The 26,057-nt window shown below is 39.8% G+C and overlaps 1 protein-coding gene across 12 annotated transcripts in view; it reads right to left on the reverse strand.

Moving 5' to 3' along the window:
• Nucleotides 1-26,057, reverse strand: part of LOC119655711 (Down syndrome cell adhesion molecule-like protein Dscam2) — a 411,078-nt gene that overhangs the window by 80,205 nt on the left and 304,816 nt on the right. For 4 of the 12 annotated variants that reach the window (XM_038061735.1, XM_038061739.1, XM_038061736.1 and 1 more), the window contains exon 9: nt 16,923-17,216. The exons of the other annotated variants lie outside the window; for them this stretch is intronic. In XM_038061735.1, the coding sequence (XP_037917663.1) occupies nt 16,923-17,216 (294 nt within the window). The remainder of the gene's footprint in view (nt 1-16,922; nt 17,217-26,057) is intronic. 12 annotated transcript variants of the gene reach the window in all.

The raw sequence follows: 26,057 nt of genomic DNA on the forward strand, positions 1-26,057 counted from the left end.
CCAGCTAACGTTTCCGTCTTTGTCGATTCTGGACTAGTAGAAAAACTAGGTCTTCACCTCGCTTTCGCGCCTTCTCCTTGTTGTTGTCTCCGTCGACACGAAATAAGGTTCGGAGGCAGAGGTAAACCAGCGTCTGGTGAGTTACCTCTGCCCTGGACGAAACCGTTAGTCATTCTTTCTAATTTTTGCTAAATGCTATTTATTAGAGTCATTAAGATATCAACTTCAATTATACGTGTAAATGCTCGAATATAGTCTATAGTCTCTCGAGCTCAGTCACGTGGGTCACTATTTCGTTACTCGGATCCTTTTCTATGCCATACTATTCATGAAGAAGTATGTACTACTGTTAATATCTATTCATAAATTGCAATGGATTTAGATGACTGCATACCATTCACGAACTGTTTTTCTTCGACGGATTTTGCAATAACCTTTAGCGCTAGGTTGTCGTGCTTCAATCATTCCTGTTTGCTTGTCTTGAAAACAATTGTTATCTCGGTGTCCTTTCCAGTAGGGAAGGTCGATATTTAACCAACGATGTATAAGGTATTTGCAGTTCTCAAAATGACGTGGATTTGGGATTTCCATAGTAAATTTTGTTTAGGAATGCAGCAAGTCCTGAATCCGTTATTCAAATCTAGCTTCTAGCTTGCCCTGCGCCGCCCTCTGTAGCTCGTAATCCACTTTTGGCAGATGGATGAATTATTTGCCTTCTAATCAACACCGGGTTGCGACATGCGATGTGATGAGGAATATTTGTTATGCGGTGTCATTGGTCTCAGCAGAAATAAATAAGGGAGGAGGAGCATTGCAAAAATGACAGCGAAATGAATTGACTTAGCTGAGTGAAGGGTTTTGTGTTAAGCTGTTATATAGTACTACATTGAGTGCAAATTAAAGTTTCCCCTTCAGCGAAAGGGAAAAGTAAGAAATGGGCAATGCAAGCTTAAATTGATAAAAATTTTGTATATCTGCTAACAAAAGGTATAGTGTTGTTTCACTGGAGTAACTTGTATAAAGAGGGAAATCATGCAAAAGTTACAAGTCGGCGTTCCTAGGCATTTTAACTTTCGACATAGAATGAGAAAAAAGTGTTTCTTCAAATTGCTTGGTATTAACATTCCACGCAATTCAAGGCGGAATGGTTTGTTAAACTAGATCCTATCGTGTGCACAATTACATCTTAACGATTGGGGGATTTAGGATAATGTTAAGCTATTTTCAGTGGAAAAACAAGTTTAACTCATCATCATCATCAACGGCGCAACAACCGGTATCCGATCTAGGCCTGCCTTAATAAGAAACTCCAGACATCCCGGTTTTGCGCCGAGGTCCACCAATTCGATATCCCTAAAAGCTGTCTGGCGTCCTGGCCCACGCCATCGCTCCATCTTAGGCAGGGTCTGCCTCGTCTTCTTTTTCTACCATAGATATTGCCCTTATAGACTTTCCGGGTGGGATCATCCTCATCCATACGGATTAAGTGACTCGCCCACCGTAACCTATTGAGCCGGATTTTATCCACAACCGGACGGTCATGGTATCGCTCATAGATTTCGTCATTGTGTAGGCTACGGAATCGTCCATCCTCATGCAGGGGGGCCAAAAATTCTTCGGAGGATTCTTCTCTCCAACGCGGCCAAGAGTTCGCAATTTTTCTTGCTAAGAACCCAAGTTTCCGAGGAATACATGAGGATTGGCAAGATCATAGTCTTGTACAGTAAGAGCTTTGACCCTATGGTGAGACGTTTCGAGCGGAACAGTCTTTGTAAGCTGAAATAGGCTCTGTTGGCTGACAACAACCGTGCGCGGATTTCATCATCGTAGTTGTTATCGGTTGTGATTTTCGACCCTAGATAGGAGAAATTGTCAACGGTCTCAAAGTTGTATTCTCCTATCCTTATTCTTCTTCGTGTTTGACCAGTGCGGTTTGATGTTGTTGGTTGATTCGTCTTCGGTGCTGACGTTGCCACCATATATTTTGTCTTGCCTTCATTGATGTGCAGCTCAAGATCTCGCGCTGCCTGCTCGGTCTGGATGAAAGCAGTTTGTACGTCTCGGGTGGTTCTTCCCATGATGTCGATATCGTTAGCATAGGCCAGTAGTTGGGTGGACTTGAAGAGGATCGTACCTCTTGCATTCACCTCAGCATCACGGATCACTTTCTCGAGGGCCAGGTTAAAGAGAACGCATGACAGCGCATCCCTTTGTCGTAGACCGTTGTTGATGTCGAATGGTCTTGAGAGTGATCCTGCTGCTTTTATCTGGCCTCGCACATTGGTCAGGGTCAGCCTAGTCAGTCTTATTATAATAATTTCGTCGGGATACCGAATTCTCTCATGGCCGTGTACAGTTTTACCCTGGCTATGCTATCATAGGCGGCTTTAAAGTCGATGAACAGATGGTGCAACTGTTGTCCATATTCCAACAGTTTTTCCATCGCCTGCCGCAGAGAGAAAATCTGATCTGTCGCTGATTTGCCTGGAATGAAGCCTCTTTGGTATGGGCCAATGATGTTCTGGGCTTATGTGGCTATCCGGCCTAGCAAGATAGTGGAGAATATCTTATAGATGGTACTCAGCAACGTGATACCTCTATAATTGCTGCACTGTGTGATATCTCCCTTTTTATGTATGAGACAGATAATGCCTCGTTGCCAATCGTCAGGCATTGATTCGCTCTCCCATACCTTGAGCACAAGTTGATGAACCACTTGGTGTAACTGGTCGCCTCCATATTTAACCAATTCGGCTGTAATTCCATCGGCTCCTGGCGACTTATGATTTTTTAGCCGATGAATTGCACGGACTGTTTCTCCTAAACTTGGTGGTGGCAGTATTTGTCCGTCGTCTTCAGTTGGCGGGACCTCCAACTCGCCGATGTTCTGGTTGTTCAGTAGCTCATCAAAGTACTCAACCCATCGCTCTAATATGCCCATTCTGTCGGAAATCAGATTTCCCTCTTTGTCTCGGCAGGATGAGCATCGAGGTGTATAAGGCTTCATCCTGCTGACTTGTTGGGAAAATTTCCGCGCCTGGTGCGGTTGCTCCCTGTACCTTTCTAGTTCACAGACTTGTTGGTTCTCCCAGGCTTCCTTTTTCCGTCTGTGGAGTCGCTTCTCCGCTCGACGGAGTTCGTGATAAGTCTCTGCGCGTGCCCGCGTTCTTTGAGAATGCAACATTACTCGGTATGCGGCATTCTTCCGTTCCGTTGCTAGCTTACATTCATCGTCAAACCAGCCGTTCCGACTCCTTTTACGGCTGGGGCCAAGTATATTTGTGGCCGTATCCATGATAACGTTCCTCAGGTGGTTGTGAAGATCATTTGTTGATGCTTCATCTCCAGGTCCGCTGTTGACTGCGGTTATTGCGGCATCCATTTCCCTCTTATAGGTGTCGCGGAGGGTTGTGTTGTGGATGGCTTCAGTGTTCACTCTTACCTGATTGTCAGAGGGGATTCTAGGTGGTATTGTTATTCGGGCTCGGAGCACCATGCCAACGAGAAAGTGGTCCGAGTCTATATTGGCCCCCTTATATGTTCTGACATTCATCAAGGCTGAGAGGTGGCGGCGTTCGATCAACACGTGGTCAATTTGGTTGAAAGTGGTCCCGTCTGGAGAGGCCCACGTATGTTTGTGGACCGCTTTCCGCACAAACCAGGTACTTCCAACAACCATTTCGTGTGACCCTGCTAATTGAATAGTCCGCAGTCCGTTATCATTTGTTTTTTCGTGTAAGCTATGGGAGTCAACGTATCGCCTGAATACGGGCTCCTTCCCTACTTGGTTGTTAAAATCCCCAAGTATGATTTTGATATCATATCTGGGACAGGCTTCGAGGGTTCGTTCTACTGCCTCGTAGAAGGTATCCTTCTCCGACTCTGCAGTCTCCTCTGTAGGGGCGTGAATGTTTATGAGGCTTATATTTCTAAACTTGCCTCGCAAGCGCAGAGTGCATAGCCGTTCGCTTATGTTTTCAAAGCCGATAACAGCAGGTTTCATTTTTTGGCTGACTAAGAAACCTACTCCGAGCACATGGTTTACTGGATGACCGCTATAATATATGGTGTAGTGGCTCTTCTCCAGGAAACCGGTCCCTGTCCATCGCATCTCTTGCAACGCTGTTATATCAGCCCTATATTGGGACAGGGTATCGGCTAGCTGCTCATCAGCTTCATCTCTGTACAGGGAGCGCACGTTCCATGAGAAAATGCGCAAATCGTTGTTCCTTTGTCGTTGCCGGGTCCGTCGTTTTAAAATCCGTCCTGTCCGAGGCTCATGTTGTGGCTTCGTAACGAGTTGTTTTCCGTGTAGGGTTGTCAGCCCTACCCAACCCCCAACCTGGAGGACCAGTTGGTACAATTTGTCCCGTTTTTAGGCGCGGGAGACTCGCCTTCATCCTTCTCCGTCTGCAGCTTTTCGTCAAGAAAGAGCTCCCAGCGGTCACCACGTGGAGGTGGAGATAGGGTTTGGTAGTTTAACTCGATCAGCAAAATTAAATGCAGTTTGGTCCTAGATCAGATTTCAGGATAGAATTGGCTTAGGGTTCATAAGAAACAATAAAATGGGCTGATGTTTTCAATATCTGTTTTGCATAAGTCAACTTTGTACCTTTTGTCGCATTTTAGTAAGGACAGTTTTGTTGAGCAAAGAGTTTGCTACAAATTTTGTGTTTCTTTGGGGAGTCTGTCGAAAACTTGGGCATACTAGTGAAATAAAAACTTTAAAAGTCGCCATACAGTGGTAGAGGATTTTCCTCTTTGAGGACGCCCATTCACGTCAAACACCGACGAAGATATCAAAAAGTAAAAGAACTGGTGCGCGAATATCGTCACACCAGCCTAAGATAGATTGCTAGTAAACTTGGCAGTTCATATAGAACCCCTCAGCACAACAACTTTGAAAGACGGTCACTGAGGATATAATTTCTGAAGCGAGTAATGACTTGATCTTGATGAAACACATAATTACTGGTGATGAGACCTGGGTCTTCCAGTTTGACATGGAGACAAGTGAACAATCATTCCAGTGGCGCTTTGAAGATGAGCCAATTCGGAAAAAACAGAATGCGCCCACAAAGCTAAAAGCCTCTCTATGGCGGCCTACCAGCGGGGCACTGACGAGTGAGTAAAACGCTGCGTATGTGTGTTACTTTAGATAGATCTCATTTTGAACGAGATAAAATAAATTTGCCTGAAAATTAAGACGCTTTTGTTTTATTTATAAATACCCTCCCCCCTATTTTTTGATCATATATATATATATATATTAACGTTCTCTAAACTCAATCAAATGATAGTTTTGGCCATTATCTAAACATGGGATAGTACCAAATATTAATGAAGGGGCGGTTTTATTACGTTAATTGATTTCTTATATCTCATTTGTACCTATATCTTCAGGTAAAGCTTTTGCTGAATTTTCAGTTCAAATAGGATTAAGGGAGGACATATATTTTTATACCGTAGTGTCTCAGCAGTCAAGAGTTTTCGTGTTAGAATCCATGCTTTTCAATGTACTGTCTATTTTAAAACTATAAGTAACCGATTAAGATAGACTTTAAAGATTTCGTTCTGTTTAAAATTTCTGGAAAAGATTTAATTTCAAAGTGAAGAAACAAACAAAACTAGACAGGGTTATTAAAGAGATAACTTTAGCTAGGATTCTATTACTGGCAAGATAATTTTTCTACCTAGACTCCATCTAGGCAAAATGATTTATGCCCTAGACTATTCTAATCAATCTCATTGAGGAGGCAACTCTAGCCAGAGCCATGTTAAGACCACGCTACTAATTAGGTTTTGGACAATAATATTCTAGCAAGGATCAAAATAAAATTTAAGTCGAATATTTTACCTGAAAAAGAAATATTGGAAATCAAGTTTATAAATGAATAATCATTTTTTTCCTTGGAGCTTTTTATATAAAAAAACTTAAAATAATAAGTTAACAAAACAGGTAGGCAAAATTGGAAATTTTGCGTCAGAGTTAGTTTTTCAATACGTGGCAGACACGATTTTCAGAGCTACAAGAGATACGTTACATATTCCTGCCTATTTTCTTTTAAATAATTTTTTTTTTAGAGGACCAGACTGTATTAGAGAAGGTTTAAATTTGTCCTGATTTACTATTCTCTTTGAGATAGTTTGTGCAATCTATTTAGGGAAAAACGGTTTTCAATTGATTTTCTACAGATACCACAAAGTTTTGCCAAATATAAATCCTGCGTATATCCAAAATCGTTAATATTGGCCGCTCTTATCACTGTAAAACGATATCACAATCATATATCAAGTTTTATATGTAAACAAGCCAATACTTTTGTATCTGGAAAGCCTTAAATCTATTTAAAACAATAAATATCTGAACTAAAAAATAAATGAATTTGGACAACTAAAATGGGTTATAATAAACAAAAAAAGTTCTAGTTACTAAGAACATGCATGGAGTGAAATGCATTAAATCAATTTTTTTGTTTCATTTCAAATTAATTTTTCCATGTTAGTATGCCAGTGCTTCCTTGATGTAGGTTTTTGGTAGTACAAGATCCCATTCACCATTTTTAATGCATTTCAAACCCACGAACTTAAAATAAATCTACTGAAAAGAAGGTGGGATAGTTTCAAGGATGTGGACAGGAGTCATTTTTCTGCGTATAGAGGAAGGACGGCAAGGAGCATAATTTTCTTTGAACGTATCGCGTCACATTTGCATTAACAATCGCTTTTGTTTCAATGCTTTATTGTATCTTTTGCGAATGCACAAAACACAAGAGCGAAGCAATTTAGATATAATTTGAATTTTCAGTACGATTGTTTTCAGTGCTGGGTGTTATTATATATGTAATTAGTGTTTGGTGCGCTGTTTTTATGTTTTTAAGGGCAAGTTGACTGTGTTTGGTTATTCGTGTTTGTGGGGGTTCTTATGTTTACTACGTTTTTGTGTTGAACGGAAAGCAAATATTGAGGCTAGCGCTGCAGTTCCGCTATTGTAGTTCCAGTGAAAACAAATAAATATCATTCTTTTAGGTATACATTACAAAACGATTAAATTAAGAGCTTAACGTTGTGTTAGCATAAATGAGGCTGTGTACAATAAGTAGACATAACTAAATACGGATTCAAAGCTGCACCATATTTGATACTAAATAATTTCGAGCAGATAAATTTCTTTATTGGTTGTGTAGAGTGGCATGTAGTTTAGTTTTTCTGCCATGGATACCATACAAATATATACAACAAAACAACTATATAATTATACGAATAATTATATATTATATGTGCATATTAGGGAACATACATATATTTTACATTTTTATGCTTATATACGACCCATATTATACACGCCTATTATATATCTCTCTGATACGGATACACATTCTTCGATAGTACAGCAAGCCGAAGATTCAAATGAAATTTTGTAATATCAGAGATCACCCGCTACTAAGAAATTCAATTTTTGGCAGTCGTTGGAGAAAAACAGATTGTAATAAGAACTATTCAGTATTGGTTTCGATAACAGTGATCTAAAACCAGATAAAAGTATGTTCAGGCTTTACGGAGGAATTCGTCTAATTCAAATCAGCAACTGGAAAGCATCCCATATCATATTGATAAATGTCGATAAAATTGGCTAAAACAATTTTCTCGATAGTTTTGTGACTCAGAGTTGTTCTTTCAAGCTCTGGTGAGATAAGAAGAAAATCTTTTTATTGGATTTATTTAGTGTAAAGTTTGGTACTTTACATTATGGTTCATTTATCTAAAAAACAACGATTCAAAATTCAATTTTTTTTTACAAAAACCGTGACTTTATCATAAGCACTTTTTGGGATTACGTGCAGATTACAGGAGTCAAAATCGTATCCTTGAGTAAATAATTTTAAACACAGAAAATTGAGGAAAATCAATCCACCTAAGATACGGCAACTTCATATTAGCGTAATGCGGAAAATGTAGAAGAAGAATCCAAATTTATCGATTCCGTGGGACGTAATGCAATTGTTATCAACCAGAGGATTGGGGTTCTCCAGAACGAACAGAGTAGACATATCAACAAATGAAAAAGTGGGCAATTTTGATAGTCGATATGCACTTGCTTGCCTCTTTGCTAGCTTTTGTGGAAACGTCGATTGCAACAAAAACGCTGTCGCACTCCCCAAACTGTCTAGCGAAGGTACAAGCAGACGCGTATTGTAAAGAGTTGGTGGACCACATTTAAATAGGTACTAGGTAATTCGGGTTGTTATAATTCCTCACTTTTCTGGACACCTCTACCCTCGTAATTGACAATAAGCTGGTTCACAACAGCTTCCCCTACCGCACTTTATCACGTATATGGATTTGTTCATAGAGACTGCAACTATTCTTTGGTGACGGTGCTCATTTCTCGCTTGTCGGCTATTTGAACAAAACGGAATTTATATCCTGGGAATCCTGAAAACCCGCAAGTGAACGTAAAGAAGTCAATGTATCAGTAGTCTGTGTTTATTTGTGAATCACTAAGTAGTGATAGTCATCACTAACTTTGGCACCACTTCGGCCATATGTAAACAGAGGGTTTTGATCTGAGTGGCATAGTTTGGACAGCACCACATTACAAGCCAAATAACATGCATCTATTGTACATGGCACTTGCAAATGCAACATTTGATGATTGATTTCTTCGAATTTCTTTTTGTAAATCTTCTGGAAGAATTGAATTTACGCAAACGATTATCAGAGAAGTTGCCTGAACTGTACGGAAAAGTCATCGAAAACTATCTTAAAAGAATGAATTATCTAAAATATCCGATAGCAATCATTTACGACATTAATTCGAGAAATAAAATAATAAGAAAGAAGTCGCCGAAATTTTTTTTTTCAGAAGCAAAAATTGGATGACCAAAAGGTTGTGTAGTTCCAGAGCCATACGTTTTTTTGGTAGAGACCTGTGAATTGCATTAATTTAACGGCTTTCGGCTAGATAATCTTTTAGCATTCATAAAACCAGAAATGCAATTTGCACATATTTTTTGGGTGTATAATGATATCCGCTTTGTCCAGATATCATCGCCATTGTAAATAGACCTTCGTTCCATTTTAGTAGTTGTATTCAACAATTTCGAAGGATAGTGACAATGAAGAAATATCCTTGAAATATGATAAATAAATATAACGATTGAATTTTTATAGTAACAACTGCTAATCATTTGCAGTAGTAAATCTAGAAAGCCCACTGATTCTTTAAGATAATAAGTGACTTGTCAGTCCGCGTTTAAAGCCAGACAAGTGAAGTTATTTACTGCGCTTTTATTACATTCTGGATTTTGAACAACACCGTATAAGTCTGCTCCGTGATAAGTCAGTTAAAAAATATAGATATCATACTACCAGACACTTATTTCTATTATAAGCTTTCTAAGACGGTTATAAAAGCTTATGAAATATTTTAATCAATATGTCGTGATGCCTTGTTTTTAACAAACTTTTAATAGCGGTATGAGCAATTTAAAGGTAGAAGCAGGTTAGCAAATAACTACGTTCGACCAAAAGCAAACGCACAAGAAAGCACATAAAAAACTGGTTTGATAAGGCGATCAGAGCTCGCTCTTAGAGAAAAAAATATACACTTCCATTATTGTGAGGGAATGTAACACTTTGGAAATATTGTACCAAAAAACAGGCAAGAAAACTCCTTTTGACGTTATATCTGGCAGTGAAAAGGCCCTTGCGCAGGAATGTTTTCAGCGACACTTCCAACCATGGCATCAAATTCCAAACCATTATGGGAATGCTTTAATAGACTGAACATGCTTGAATCGCTCAATAAAGTCTGGATACTCTGGATTCCAAGCCACAGTGGGTTAGAAAGCAATGAGGCAGCGGACAAGCTGACCAGGAAAGAATTAGGAACTCCGCTGTAAGGAGCAAAGCTCTTCTGTGGAATCGGAAATGGGCTCGTAACTACGATGCTAGTAAACGAAGAGGAATGACTGAGAGAACTGTACTGGGTGAACGTACCACGAATAGAATAGTCGAGCTTACTCATGCAGGGATAGCAACCAATACGCTCAAAAGAAAAGCCTCCGGAACATAGTGGGCATACTCACTGGTCACTGTAGACGAAATTATCACCTGAGGAAGCGAATGATATTTATGGACTCTGCCTGTAGATTCTATGAACAGAGTGACGAAATCGATGCAAAGCAGATTGAGGCACATAGGTGGATACTTAATACCAGATGAGAGGTTAAAATAATTGGAAGTGGGGGATATAATAGAGTTCCTTTCGATTATAGGCTTGAACGACATGCTATAGTCAATAGGTACTCTATAATCATTAAAGGGGCACAATAGTTCTTTTAGGATTTTCCGTCTTATTTTTCTTTGAGCTTTTACACCTAAACATACTTTGAATCTTGCCATTCCTATCATCAGACGTTGATACCATCGACTCCACCAGTTTGTTGTCTAATATTAAACGTAAAATTGAGAATGCTCAGAACAAATATCTGGATTGAATTTCGCGATCGAAGATCGAGGATCCAAAATGGATCGCTACTCTCCAGCTTAGGTCGCCGTCTATCTCTTGCTGGCAAGGCATTATTATTTTCAATAAATCTTACCTACCTAGCCTGTAGTTTTATTTGTAGCTTATTCGGCTTTCATAGACTTTATAAAGTTAGAAAGTATAGTTGACAGGCACTTAACGACTTACATAACTCAGAAGCAGGCTTATCCAATTAAAAGGTATCAACAATAGACTCCTGCATTAGAAAATAAATGTATGTTTTTTGACGTCGAAATAGTAATTTCACCTTCCATCCGCTGAAAGAAAAACCAATTCGGAACGCTCATTTATTAATTATAATCGTTTCAAAATTGAATTCTCACAAGACACTTTATGTGACGTCATGGAGCGAGGAATTTGAATTTTTTAACTATGTGAAAGCGTACGGTTTAGTGTTTGTTACTTTTTACTTTTCAATCAGTTTTTAAATGAAAAGTGCGAAATTTTTGCGTGTAAGGAAAATTTTCAAATTTACCTTACGTTTCGGCAGTAATATCAGGGAGCTATGTAGAAAATTCTGACAAGCCAAAACTGAATTTTCCGTTTTGTTGTTTGTCCATCGATTCCTTCCAACACATTTTGCATTTTACAAGTGTGAGAAATAAAATTAATGCAAATCTTCACCATATTGGTTCATAATTGATGTACATGTACCAGCGTAAAAGTTATAGAGACAATGTAGGTGGGGAGTGCAGTAAATGCGCCAGGACAATGTTTACATGGCGTTGGGGGAAATAATGCCCGAATACAGTTGCACAAAATGCTTCACTCGCATCTTTACCTGGGCGCCGACAAAACTTACGTTCCTGAAAGATATTCAGACCGCAAAAAAATGGACTTGAACTGAATAAGATTCGAACCTTGGGCCGGTTGAAAATTGTACGGTATCTCTTCTCATGTTAATTGATTTGAATTTGAATATTAATGACAGAAAATTCTAACGCATTCGTATATTATCAATTAAGATTGGAGTTGAAGTTTAAAAAATGTTGAAATGATCCTCATAATTTAAACTTGACTCCAAAAAACTGCTGGGCAATGTTGATGCACTTTTTATGAATATCTCCTATCGGGAAAGTGAAAAAGCTTTCAGGGGGTTTTTGCAGAGTTATTTGTGCAGCAAGGCACGAAACAATATTTCAGCGTCCTTTTTCACATTTCACACGCGAACATAATTTGAGATTTTGAGGTTTTAATAAGCAACTGCCAGTTCCTGGTCTACTGAAGTTGTTAACGCGATTTGTGACGTCACACGCAATGCCGCGGGCTTTTCAGTACGTATGAATTTGGTTGAAATTTAAAATGCTAAATATAGATTTATTTCCTTACTTTACCTCTAACAAGCAGAATCGGTGCTTAGATCCTAAGAAGTCTTTGAAACCAATAGTATGATGGGAGCATTACCCCAGATAGATCTCTTTCAAAATATCAGAACGTAGACACATAAGTCTATTCTGCTTAACTAGCGCCTAGTTATATAACTAGGCGATGAAGATTTATTCCAGACTAGACCAAGGAAAAAGCGCATGACCTCACACAATTGAACTTTGCTGGTTGGTATCATAGGAGGTGGAAACAAAATGTCTTAAATTTTTAACTTCTAAAGGGAATCAAACCGGGCACCTGAAATTACATACGTATATGTAGGTTCAAATGGTTATCAAGCTTCAAGTTCTTTATTTGTTGAGTGACCCACTTAAAATACGTACACTTTTATGTACTGCCAATACTGGGCCGTACGCTCGACCATACGTTAGCTAGGGCGGCAATTTCGCTCCTGGTTCGAATTTTGGTTCCGGTCATAGATTTTTCACGGTATCTGAAGCAACCTACTTTTTTTCATGTTGATCATGTCCTTGAAAAAAAAAACGCTTCTTCACTTTCCCATGGGGAGATATTAATCTATCGTGAAAAATAGCTCTGATTTTACTTGATGAATGATCCGAAAACTTTAGATGTATTCAGGGTTCATCAGAAGCGGACGTTTACTTGAGTCTTTGCGCCAGAATTCATTTTGCCATTTGACAAGGAACTGTGTACTTACTTCTAACTACTGAAGCATTTCACCTGATATTTTGACCTTCTCCTAGGATGATTTCTTTGTTGCGTATAAGTGTTCAATATTACTCCAGGAAGTAGATCAAAGTTTCACTGCCTCTCTCACAAAATGCCTTGCAACTGATGCCTTGGGAATCTCTCAATTTCAGTACATAGTAGTTTACCCTGCAGTGATCTATGAATACACGCACTCTGGTCTTAAAACACTTTTTGTTTGGTATAAATGGTCTTGTATTGATCTCATGTGTTCCTAGAAACGTCATAGGCTGCTTCTAGTGTTTAGACCTAATTGGCTATGGCGAAACAATATAGTGTCGGTTTATTTTTGTTGAGTTAATTCTGATTGATTCTCTTCATTTTTATCACGGTTACCAACATATTTGCAATCAACCATATCAAAAGTAGCAAAAACTTTCTCCACCTACACGATCTAGCAATCATAGGGATATGCAAGCCGGGAAAACGCTACTTCTGTGGAACTGCGCCTAGGTATCCATACATCCATACACAGCCACTTTTCACTACTGTTGTGAGATACGTTTTAAGTGTTGTCAACCCTATAATGTGCACATTTAGGGGTATTTCTTAGGTTGCCCAAAAATTGTAGTATATCCTGTACTAAGCTATGCTAGAATGATTGTTCTAGGCATATAGATTATTATGGAAATCAAACTCAAATTATCCTAATGGGCGATTAATATCGCTTTCATTTAAGCAGCTTATGTGTGTCCTACAGGATACACTTTCTTCAGGCATCTAAGTACCTCGACCGTCTCCTCCGTTGGAAAATTTTACCAGTTGTTTTCGTTATTTAATCACAGCGATGGTATACTGTTTCTATTGGTCCCTTAATGGGAGTATAGCGAGTTAACAAAATTACAAGCCATTGTTGACGGTTTGGTAAAATGTACCTGAGCGCCTTCTTTTCTAAATCCAGAACTAGACGGTCCACGCCTCGAGTAAAGTCAAGTAGAAGTAGAGTAAACAGATATAGCATAGCTTAGTTCAGGCGTTTGGAGGAAAGAGTGATGGTGCATTAACAAGAAGAAATTATATTGAGTTTCAGACTTTAAATTCTTTTGAGATGCATACCGTGACATTTCGCGGAATTAAATGTCGCCCTGATAGTTGCTATCAGCTTTTCGACAAGCTCCTTTTGCGCAAATCATTACAGATGCACTCCCTCTTGACGCTGTCTAAGGCTTTGTTATAATCGAAGAAAAGCAGTTAAACCGGAGATGTAAACTCCACACACTATTCTCAAATGATTCGCAGGTTGTTGATGTGGTTAACGCAGGAACCTTCAGAGCACAAAGCTGCCCGATCTTTGTCGATCACGGTTTGATGTGTTCTTTGATTATTATTTTTATGAAAGCACTGCAGAAACTCCAATGCACGGCCAAACCTGACGGATTTACTCCATTTGAGCTGAAGTGAAGGGCAAGGTGATTTGGCTTATATTTAATAGATCAGTCCGTATTTACATGACTTGTCATTACATCCAGAGGAGGTTTAATTTTTACCAGATGCAATACGATTGTACTCCTTTCCCACAATTCCTCCTAAGCTGCTGATCATTTTGATGAGGAGCCGACTATTAACTTTCTCAACCGAAGCATCGAAAAATTTACAACTGACTGCAAGTGATGAAATCGTTGATATTTACGGCAGTTTGTACTGACCACACTTTTTGAATGGCGTGTATTACGTTTAGCTTTTCTGGATTTTTCGCGGTATCGATGTTCGTGTATATCACGTCCGCCACCATTCGTAGTTACCAATGAAACTCTTAGCGTTTACATGTAGTGATTGGCTTTAACGATCAGCTAGAGAGAGAGGTGTGTCAAACTCTTTTTGCTACGTGGCCGACGACTTGAGTAGCGTTGTAGTCACCAAGATCCAGTTTGTCCACCACATGACCGAGCAAGACATTGTCGGAGTGCGTTTTACCATTCAGAGCAACCATTGGGATTAGAATGTACCCTTAAGAAAGCCTCTCCTCGATTGCACTGAATTGTAGTCATTATCCTCTTCGAAACCGACTATTAGGTAATGAGAATCCGCTTTGGAGTTGCTGGAAGTATTACTCCGGCACTGAATTCACGCCTACTGCCATCAGCCTCCCCGCAGTCCAGTAGCATAGTAGCAGAGAGTTTTCTGACCTCTTGATCTCTCACTCAAAGGTGAGTCATTACCTCAGTCGGATATAAGATACATTAAGTTAACCATGGATGCTTTTAGTAAGGCGCCATCTGTCAACTGAGACGTCTGGGTATTGATGATTACTGTACATCATTATAGCAACTAGTCTTCTCTTTTAAATGTCAATTGAGACAGAAAAACTTTGAACGCTATGATGTGGTGCATCAACAAATATTGAAGTCCTCTGGCAGTGGTGCATCCCAGAAAATAACTATCAGATCTACTAGTGATCATTTCATTTTCATGGAAAAGTACTTTTCAAGCTTTTACAGACGAAAACTATCCAAAGCTATTCGGAAAGATTGATCGTCCTTATAGAATTTTCGGACATTAGATACATGTTTTAAAGAAAGAAAGCTTTTATAGAAGGATTGGCAATTGCACAAATGATGGTACATAATTAAGAGAAATAAAATCATTTTAATTACTATTAATGGAACTTGTAATTTAACATTCGAAATATTATAAGAAAATCAAGCAATCAATCGATCTTCGTCAACCAAAGAAAAGAAGAAAATAACTCAATGTTGGCACTTTCTACCCTTCACTTTTAGAACCGATGATTTTCGATTTTCTCCAGCGGCATTCTTAGCAACGCATGTATAATTTCCAGCATCCGCAATTTCGGCTTGCCGAAAAGATAACATTGAGGTGTATTCATCAATTTTGTGGTGAATAGAGCGTATTAGGGGTTCACCATTTTTCAACCAGTACATAGTTATTGGCAGGTCACCGGCAGACACAATGCACATAATTCGAACCGGTTGTCCACCGTTGACTCCATTTTGATTGAAGTTGAACTGATCGATTTGAGGCAATTCTTATTGATTACAGGAAATAAAAATAAACATTTACAAGCTTAGAATATTTTTGGATAGATACAATATTACGGTAGGTGATTTATTAAATATGTTAATAACAATTGGTTGATATGCAAGGAATGTTAGCAACAGTGAGGTTAAGCAAGGACAACAGAAAATTTATTCAAGCCGCTTTTACTTAGCACAAACCCTTGACAGATAATGTAGCCGTGGAAACACCAGATCCTGCATGATTTGATGCTTTGCAAGTATAATTCCCAGCATGTCTGCCAGCTACAGATTCAATAGTCAGAGAGCTGCTACGTCTTCCGTTTATCATAATTTCAATGCTATCATCTTCCCCAAGAAGATGATCGTTGAAATACCAACTTATATTAAAAGGGAAGTCACCATGTGTCACGATACAAGATTGCTGGAAGAAGTCGCCAATAAACAGAGTTTCATCTGGACGCAACGATGCTACACTGGGAGGAACTAGACGGGAATGGGAGGATTGAGTAAACGAATTGGAAATGAAATTTTGTTGGACAGTACGTGAAACTTAAAACTATATTTTATATACAATTGAGAACATTTCAAACCATTAACAATCAACTCTGCTGTGTAGTTTGTCACGCCAGCTTTGTTCTTTCCATAACAAGTGTAATTTCCAGCGTTAAAGTGTTTCACCGATTCAATAGTTAAGACGCTACTACGGGAGCCCATTTTGGAAATGGTCACCCCGAGCTCATCAATGTTTTTCTCGTTCAATTTCATTCCATTAAATGCCCAGTAGAGTAGAAGAGGGTGATCACCGTGGATAATTGAACACTGAACCGTAAAGTAATCGCCGGGGTAGAAAGCATCAGATCCAGGAGCGAATGGTGCAATTTTTGGCAAAACTGAAATAGGTTTGCATTGGACATAAGTTTCGAAAACATTTCAGGTTCAACAGGTGGCAAATTTATTTTAAACAGCAAAATTGGTACGCAGTTCCACTTCTAACTAGTGGCTACCCTTAAAGAAATCTCTCCTGGAGGGTACAATAGACCAACGAAGAAAAAGAAGGAACGAATATCTATGGAGGCCGTCGAAATCTTTAAACTATAAAATTATAAAAGTGAGTTCCTTGCTGAGTGTATGGTACATATCAGGCAATGCCTTATTTGGAAATTCCATTTGTTTCTTTCATTTGGTGTCTTAGTCATGCAAAGTGAGTACTTCGTCAATGGAAGTATTCTGGTTTTCTAGAAGTTTTTCTACTCATTCCTTTCACAAAAGTCTACTGCTCAAGAGACAAAGATCCAAACCGTAAGCCACCAGCTGCGTCGTGTAGGTTCTCACACCAGCTCGATTGCCGGCATGACATGAATAATTTCCAGCATGATCTCGTTGCACTGAGTCAATAGTTAGGACGCTACTTCGTCGCCCAATATCGGCCGTCTTTATACCAATGCTGTCATCAGAGTTGATTTCACGATCATTTTGGGTCCATTGAATTTTCAGGGGAAGGTCCCCTTCAGGAACAGAACATTGCAGAGTAAGGTACTGACCAATTTGGGCAGGGCCTTCTTCGAATGAGAATGGGACAATTCGAGGTGGGACTATTGAGAAAAATAATAAAAGAAATAGAGAATTTGTTAAAAATATAGCGAAACGATAAGTTTAAGAAGAAGAAATGTTTTATTACAAAAATAGATATATTTTTTCATTGTGAAAAATTAAAACCAGCTAACAAAATACGAAAAGCCTGAAGAATTTTTAAAATTTTAGCAGGTCCACCTATAACTTGTAAATCAACACTGTAGCTCGCCATTCCTGCAGCATTCTCTCCTTGACATGTATACCTCCCGGCATGGTGAGCTTCAACACTTTCAATAGTTAACACACTACTTCGTCGACCCAATTTCGACACCATTACATCCATATCGGTTGCAATTGGCTGCTTATTAAAGGTCCACATAATATTCAATGGTAGGTCGCCTTCGGAAATTGTACACTGGTAAGTAAGGTACTGGCCCAAATGCGTTGGTTTGGTACCCAAGGAAAACGGAGTGATTTGTGGAGGGACTAGTTAGATTTTTCAGGCAAGGAAGAAGGGTAAACAAAAATTGAAGAGAATTATTAATTATCTATGAAAAAAAATCGTTTATCTTATAAATACTATAGACAAAAATGTTTTCGTCCAATAACCATTAACAATCAGTTCCGCAGAATAGTATGTAGTTTCCGCATGGTTCCTAGCTCTACAAATATAGTTGCCAGCGTGATTTCCATTGACTGAATCGATTGTAAGGACGTTGACACGTTTACCAATTTTTGATGTTGTAATTCCGGAGAATTCATTAATTGGATAATCGTTGAAAATCCAGTCAATGTCAATTGGTAGATCTCCCGACGCGATGGTACATTGGACTGTAACGGAATCCCCGAAATTTGCTGGTTCTGAACCAAATTCGAAGTGTGCGATTTTCGGTGGGACTATAGTTGAAAAAGAAATTGTAGGTGACTGATATTGGAATTGTGATGAGAAATGGATATTATAGGAGAAGTTTGATAATTAGTTTGCTCGGGACTATAAACGAATTGTCATCCAGTGGCCAGTGCCCAGTGGCAGTAATTTATTTAAAAGCCACATTATGTTGATACCAAGACTTTGTGGTTTTGAGAATTTGTTCTGGACAAATTCTTCATAAGACTACTATTTTAGTGAGCGATGCTAAGTACCTCTGAACCAGCAGTGGCCATTTGATTGTAATCCAATTTTGTATTTGAACAACGTTTGTCTAATCTGATGGGATTCTGTTACATTACGTAATAAGAACGAGGAATATTGCCTGATCATTTATTGCCATGGACCTTAGAAGCTTTCAGGGTATGGATAACTCCTTAGACATTGTTGCTTACTTCCGCTAATTAATAGCCAAATACAACATGGTTGGGCACTGTAACCAGTGAAATCATGTGCTTCGGGCCTAAGCAGACTCCAAAACCGTTCCAATTTCGTAAGGAAAGACTCAAGCAATGAGGGATACACTTTCTCTCCAATTGGTACAACCCTATGGGGGCAAGGGATTCTTCTAATTAGCAAAAAGAAATGAAAGACAATTAATAATTATAATTCTTATCATTACGATCGATTTCAATGCTAGAGAGCATTGTATTTTGCCTTTCATTTGTTATTTTTGTAAATTTTAGTTGGCTGATTATATGCTAACACCGGCGAATTCATGGAGAAATATAAGGATTCGAAACACAAAGTTTTCGAGGAAGATATATAGGGAAAGGGCTTTTCAGGGAAGATATGTTTACTCGACCTGAAAGAACCTCGTGGTCACTGAAAAAGGTTTTGGCCAAGTTCCTTGCATAATCAATGCTTGAATCAGATAGGTTCAGGTACTGACCACCTTCACTACATTTCCATTCCGGTATCTCCTCCAATGTTCCTAATTAGAATTTTCCCGGTCTTCTCTTAACCATAAACCTATGTATCTATGTACTATAGAATAGTTTAGGTTATGGCAGATTAGGGGTCGCTGCCTGCATCGCTCACAAGATGTTACGAATCTGAGGGCGTCTCTTAAAAAAGGATAGTTTGCAAGTTTTTCCTTGAAACCTGAAGTTTGCTAGTTCTAATTCATAGAAAACCCGACATTTGTAACATTGGCAACATAGGATCGGACAGCTAGTTCGATTTTCTGTAGAACTTTCAGGCACGCCACGAGTAAGATTTGAACTGTAATCTGCTCTTGCGATAGCTTGGTGCTCTAGCCGTTAAGTCATCTCACCACGGAGAGTCAACCCGTAAGCTTCCTCTTTTGGTACCTACATTAAAAATATTTGGATCAATCCAATCCACCCGGGGGCAGTTTTATAGAAACTAGTATAGTATTGTGCATCCGTTTACCATTAACCCCGTTCAGATATTCTTGCGATGGCTTAATTTACTTAATTTTTCATATTAAATGAAGGCGCCATCTTATTAGATTTACTCTATCTATTTGCGCGGCCTATGCAGTGAACATCTTATAAATGAATAAATGCCAATCATGTACTTTTTTTAGAAATATTGGAAAAGAAGTCGACTATATAATCTTTATACTGTCAGTTTGTAGAAGCAAATGTATAGGGTTTTTTTTCTACGTCACAAGTGGCTTTTCTCTATTAATATTCCGCTTCATTCCATCCGCGAGCGCAATGCTGACCACATTGCCTCCTAGTGTACCGTTACGGTCTTGAATGAAGTGCTCTAACACACTTCAAGGCCCTGATCGAACATGGATTGTTGCGCCAACGATTATTATTATTCCATCCCCTGTGAGCATAATAAATTTATTTAATTTTTTGCAGCAAAACACTGCAGGAGTATTCATCATTGGCTAGAAGGAAGCCGGGAAAAGGAGCAAAACCTGCAGACAATATAGATGAGGTAGAATCTACATACGGTGTAATTCATTGAATTCTTCGAGTGCTTCATTGAAAATGAAAGAGCACTATCTGACTGATGAAACAACATAACCGTTATAATCGTTACAATATGGAAGAGAAGCGGTAGTTCAGCTCAATATTTAAACCGCCGTTCTATTCAGTTGTTATCCTGTACTACCGTCACCACTTTGCTTCCTGGCTCTGAAGAAGCTCATCTAGTATATACTGTGATGAGATCTAATGTTAGAGGAGCTCATCTGTTGGATTACACCACTCTATCGTCATCCAAAAAAAGCTCGAAATATAGTCGGTACGTCAACGCCGTTTCGCACCTCCTCCGTTGTTGAATGAGGAAATATTCTTTCGCCATTTCTGTCCATTTTTCACACAGATTCGTTTCCATCATGGGTATCTCATGCCTAACATTTAATGTTCTGTGCTTGTCATACTGTCCGATTCTTCTTGAATTTACTTCGAATATTAGTGCAACTTGGTAGAAGTGACGCTCTCCCACTGGCGTCGTTTAATATCGATGATCACTACAATAAAGCATATTTGCCGCTGCCAATATTTTCAAGTGCTGGACGACTGCCAGAGGCAAAGAATGCTGTTTTGCAGTTATGGAAACAAAGGTGTTACGCTGGATCAGTAGGATTACTCCAAATGTAGGCATACGCGGACGTTATGTTGATGTGTCCATTACTGAAAAGTTACCAGAAAAGTGTCTTCGCTGGTCGGGTCGTGGAGTGGTGGCATATCACTTCGTTTGTGTGATTTACTGAGGGTAGAACACTTGAGAACCCACTTGCATACGGAGAGATATTTTTCATGGGGATATTTTTCATGGGCCACGGTATTTTTGGCAAACCCAGATGGAAACAACCGATTCAAACCAGCTTCATGGTCGATCTTTACCCCCTTAAACCTTTTTATTATATCGATTTCGTTCCTTGAATCCTGACCGTCATGAATGTCTGTGTTCGTCATTGTGCTTCTCTGGCTGCTATAAGCTTATCCAACTGCGGGCATTAAGTTTAATGATAATGAGACGAAAGCACAGTTCCAAAAGGAAAAGAACAATAACAACGACTAGATTGTTTAGTTCCCCTATACTCCACAGACGAATAGACAGAAGACATTGTATAGTTTGTGCAATTCCCACATGGCAATTTTATTGGTTTCTCTCTACTGCTTTAACCGTTCTTAACAAAATCGTTCAGCTAATTCTTTAAAATGATTTTCTAAGGAGGTTTCATACCTCTTATCACGTATTTATAGGGCAATACACTATTAACCAAGCAGTTAAACTGGGCTTTAGCAATGCCCTTTCTTATTGAATAGAAATGACGTTCAAACTCAGTACAGCACGTCATTGCATAAAATTGGAGGTGAATTTGTAGTGTTTTCTGTTGACTCCTTAGTACAGTGTAGGGCATCCACACAGACAGTACGCCTAACGTTGTTATCGGCGGCTCAGCGGTGCAAATGATTGATGATGATTATGGCCCCGGAGAAGTAAAGTCCTTCATATTTGCAGATATTTGAAACAATCCAATCCAATGCAAAGGATGTGGAACAAAAGAGTGGGGAGAAGATTAAATACCAAAGTCTTCCTGGTATCCTTTAGATCAAGAAAATCTAGTCCGAAACTTTCCAAATTATTAACAGACTTTTATCCAACCCTATGCAAACCTTTTCTAGTTAAAATTGGTGGTTTATCCTTAGAGATCTGCCATAACTGCGGGGGTACGGGAGACGAACACAAATCTTCCCCCTTTGCCAAAAATATACCAATATTAAGCTCACCGCCTTTTCAAAGACCGAGCGGTGCGGAATACTATTTTATATGTTGAATAAACCACAAAGTTTCTCTTGGCCATACCAGTGCAACATATGCTAATATAATACTCAAGCAAGAATTTAGTGCTGGAGTTATCCATCAACTGATACGAATAGGTATGCACAGCATTTATTTAGGCACTTATTTATGAAACCTACCCATGTAGTTGGAAAGTATTAATCAGAAATGGACCAAGTTAAATTCAGGCAGGGAATACAACTTCAAATTGTAAGTAATAAATCCATGTTTATCGTCCCAGGTTATGCTAAGTTCTTTGGGAAGAAGGAGCGAAGAAACGCTGTTGGCAATGAACTAACCCTTTAGAAACTTGTGCTGTTCATTCTCTATGAGGTTAATAAGTATTCAGTCAACAAGTGGTTGACAAACGTATAAACGTAAGACTGTTGTTGAAAACTGCGCTGAGACGAGATGTACTGTACAGGATTTAATAAAAAAACGTTTCTAAGATTATCCAGACTGGATTTAATATTACCATAAAGATTACCGACGGCGCATCCAAACAAGGAGTGGGCCGGTAGGGGAATAATACATGGTACGAAGTAGTCTGTATTTAGGTGGAGAGAGGTGAAGAAGAAAAGGGTGAAAAGTTGTCCACCTTGAAGAAGTAACTACAAAGTCAATCATAAGATAAATACGGGAAATTTCCAACAGAGTCGGCGATTTAAATGAAGTCGGAAAGAATTGGGCGGAATAATGGCATTATGTGAGAGAAGAAAAGTTTGAGATTGTCATGTTACTTAGGCTGTCATGTTACTTGGAAGAAGAGACGCACAACTGGGAAGCAGATAAGATAAAATGTTATAAAAGGCGCTGAGAACATTGCAGTTAAACGTCCTTCTGCATGTTGAATTTAACAGGTTTCTATATAACATGAAAGTTGAGTTGAAGGATTTGTGAATCTAACTGTGTGATGACTGTCGATTTTGTCGCAAGGAAATATCCAACTAGTAAGAAGACTATACACAGAAAGCGAAACTGCCTAGGCAACCTTTGAACATTTACGGGACAAAAAAGATGACTTCTAGTGGGCAGTCGAGACTGCGGTTGCGTTCTGCGCATCTTGATTGGTATTGGATCTCATTTGTGTCACGGAGTTAGTAAACGTGGCTACGTTTGTAATAGAAATGTTGCAACTTGGCGCCAAAATCAATTGCAGATGGCGGCGATCGTAATAATATGGCAATCTCACTTTCAAAATTTGCTACTGGTTGTTTGTAACTAGTTGCCTTGTTACATAAATTCATTTTTTTACTAGTTTCGCCTCCTATGTATAGTCTTCTTGCCGTAGTAGATTGAAAAATCCGATATTCAGAAAGGTTACCAAAAACCACATTGAGAATGCGACCCAAGTGACTCGCAGTACAACTCAACTGAAAGAGAATTTGGGTGGAAGTATAGATAGGTGGTCAAAGGGTAGTATAGGTCCCAGAGCGAAACGTGGATTGGTACCCACGATGGAGCATAAAACCTGGGAATCGCCTGCTGAACCAACACCAACAGTTCTACTACGAAACTCTATCTCCACCTCCACGTGGTGACCGCTGGGAGCTCTTTCTTAACGAAAAGCTGCAGACAGAGAAGGATGAAGGCGAGTATCCCGCGCCTAAAAACGGGACAAATTGTACCAACTGGTCCTCCAGGTTGGGGGTTGGGCAGGGCTGACAACCCTACACGGAAAACCGAAGTTACGAAGCCACCACAGGAGCCTCAGACTGGATGGATATGACAACGACGAACCCGGCAACGACAGGAAATGCGTTGGACAGGGACCGGTTTCCGGGAGAAGAGTCGCTACACCATATATTATAGTGGCCATCCAGTAAACCATGCGCTCGGAGTAGGTTTCTTAGTCAACCAAAAAATGAAATCTGCTGTTATCGGCTTTGAAAACATAAGCGAACGGCTATGCATTCTGTGCTTCCGAGGCAAACTTTGAAATATAAGCCTCATTAAGGTTCACGCCCCTGCAGAGGAGGCTGCACGAGGCAATAGAACGAATCCTCGAAGGCTGTCCCACATATGATATCAAAATCATACTTGGGGATTTTAACAGCCAAGTAGGGAAGGAGCCCGTATTCAGGCGTTACGTTGGCTCCCATAGCTTACACCAAAATACAAATGATAACGGACTGTGGATCATTCAATTAGCAGTGTCACACGAAATGGTTGTTGGAAGTACCTGGTTTCTTAATACTGAAGCCATCCACAACACAGCCCTCCGCGACACCTATAAGAGGGAAATGGATGCAGTTAACAAAGATCCTGGAGATGAAGCATCAACAAATGATCTTCACAATCACCTGAAGAACGTTATCATAAATACGGCCACAAACATACTTGGTCCCAGCCGCAAAAAGAGTCGGAACGGCTGGTTTGACGATGAATGTAAGCTAGCACCGGAACGAAGGAATGCCGCATTCTCAAAGAACGCGGGCACGTGCAGAGACTTATCACGAACTCAGGCGAGAAGCGACTTCGCAGACGGAAAAAGGAAGCCTGGCAGAACCAACACTTCTGTGAACTCGAAAAGTACGGGGTGTAACCGCACCAGGCGCGGAAGTTTTACCAACAAGTCTGCAGGATGAAGCCTTACCCATCTTGATGTTCATCGTGCCGAGACAAAGAGAGAAATTTGATTTCCGACAGAATGGGCATATTGGTGGGATGGGTTGAGTACTTTGATGAGCTACTGAACAACCAGAACATCGGCGAGTTGGAGGTCCCGCCAATTGAAGACGATGGACAAATACTGCCACCACCAAGTATAGGAGAAACAGTCCGTGCAATTCATTGGCTTAAAAATCATAAGTCGCCAGGAGCTGATGGAATTACAGCCGAATTAGTTAAATATGGAGGCGACCAGTTACACCAAGTGGTTCATCAACTTGTGCTCAAGGTATGGGACTGCGAATCAATACATAAAAAGGGAGATATCACACAGTGCAGCAATTATAGAGGTCTCAGGTTGCTGAGTACTATCTATAAGATATTCTCTTCTATCTTGCTAGGCCGGATAGCCACATACGCCCAAAACATCATTGGCCCATACCACCAAAGAGGCTTCACTCCAGGCAAATTAGCAACGGATCAGATTTTATCTCTGCCGCAAGCGATGGAAAAACTGTTGGAATATGGATAACAGTTGCACCATCTATTCATCGACTTTAAAGCCGCCTATGATAGCATAGCCAGGGTAAAACTGTACACGACCATGAGAGAATTCGTTATCCCGACGAAATTGATAAGACTGACTAGGCTGACCCTGACCAATGTGCGAGACCAGATAAAACCAGCAGGATCACTCTCAAAACCATTCGACATCAACAACGGTCTACGACAAGGGGATGCCCTATCATACGTCCTTTTTAACCTGACCCTCGAGAAAGTGATCCGTGATGCTGAGGTAAATGCAAGGGGTACGATCCTCTTTAAGTCCACCCAACTACTGGCTATGCTGACGATATCGACATCATGGGAAGAACGACCCGAGACGTATAAACTGCCTTCATCCAGATCGAGCAGGCGGCGCGAGATCTTGGGCTGCACATCAATGAAGGCAAGACAAAGTATATGGTGGCAATGTCAGCACCAAAAATCAACCAACCAACAACATCAAACCGCACTGGTCAAATGGGAAGAATAAAAATAGGAGACTATAACTTTGAGACCGTTGACAATTTCTCCTATCGAGGGTCGTAAACCACAACTGATAACAACTACGATGATGAAATCCGCGCACGGTTGTTGGCAGCCAAAAGAGCCTATTTCAGCTTACAAAAACTGTTCCGCTCGAAACGTCTCACCATAGGGTCAAAGCTCTTACTGTACAAGACAATGATCTCGCCAATCCTCATGTATTCCTCGGAAACTTGGGTTCTTAGCAAGAAAAATTGCGAACTCTTGACCGCGCTCGAGAGAAGAATTTTTGGCCCCCTACATGAGGATGGACGATTCCGTAGCCTAAATAACGACGAAATCTATGCCTGAGATGGAGCGATGGCGTAGGTCAGGATGCCAGACAGGTTTTAGGCATATCGAATTGGTGGACTTCGGCGCAAAAGTGGGATGTCTGAAGTTCCTTATTAAGGCAGGCCTAGACCGGATACCGGTTGTTGCGCTGTTGATGATGATAGATACGTGAGAGAAATTATTATAA

The sequence above is a fragment of the Hermetia illucens genome, chromosome 4 (genome assembly GCF_905115235.1).
Source record: "Hermetia illucens chromosome 4, iHerIll2.2.curated.20191125, whole genome shotgun sequence".
Lineage (NCBI taxonomy): Eukaryota > Metazoa > Arthropoda > Insecta > Diptera > Stratiomyidae > Hermetia > Hermetia illucens.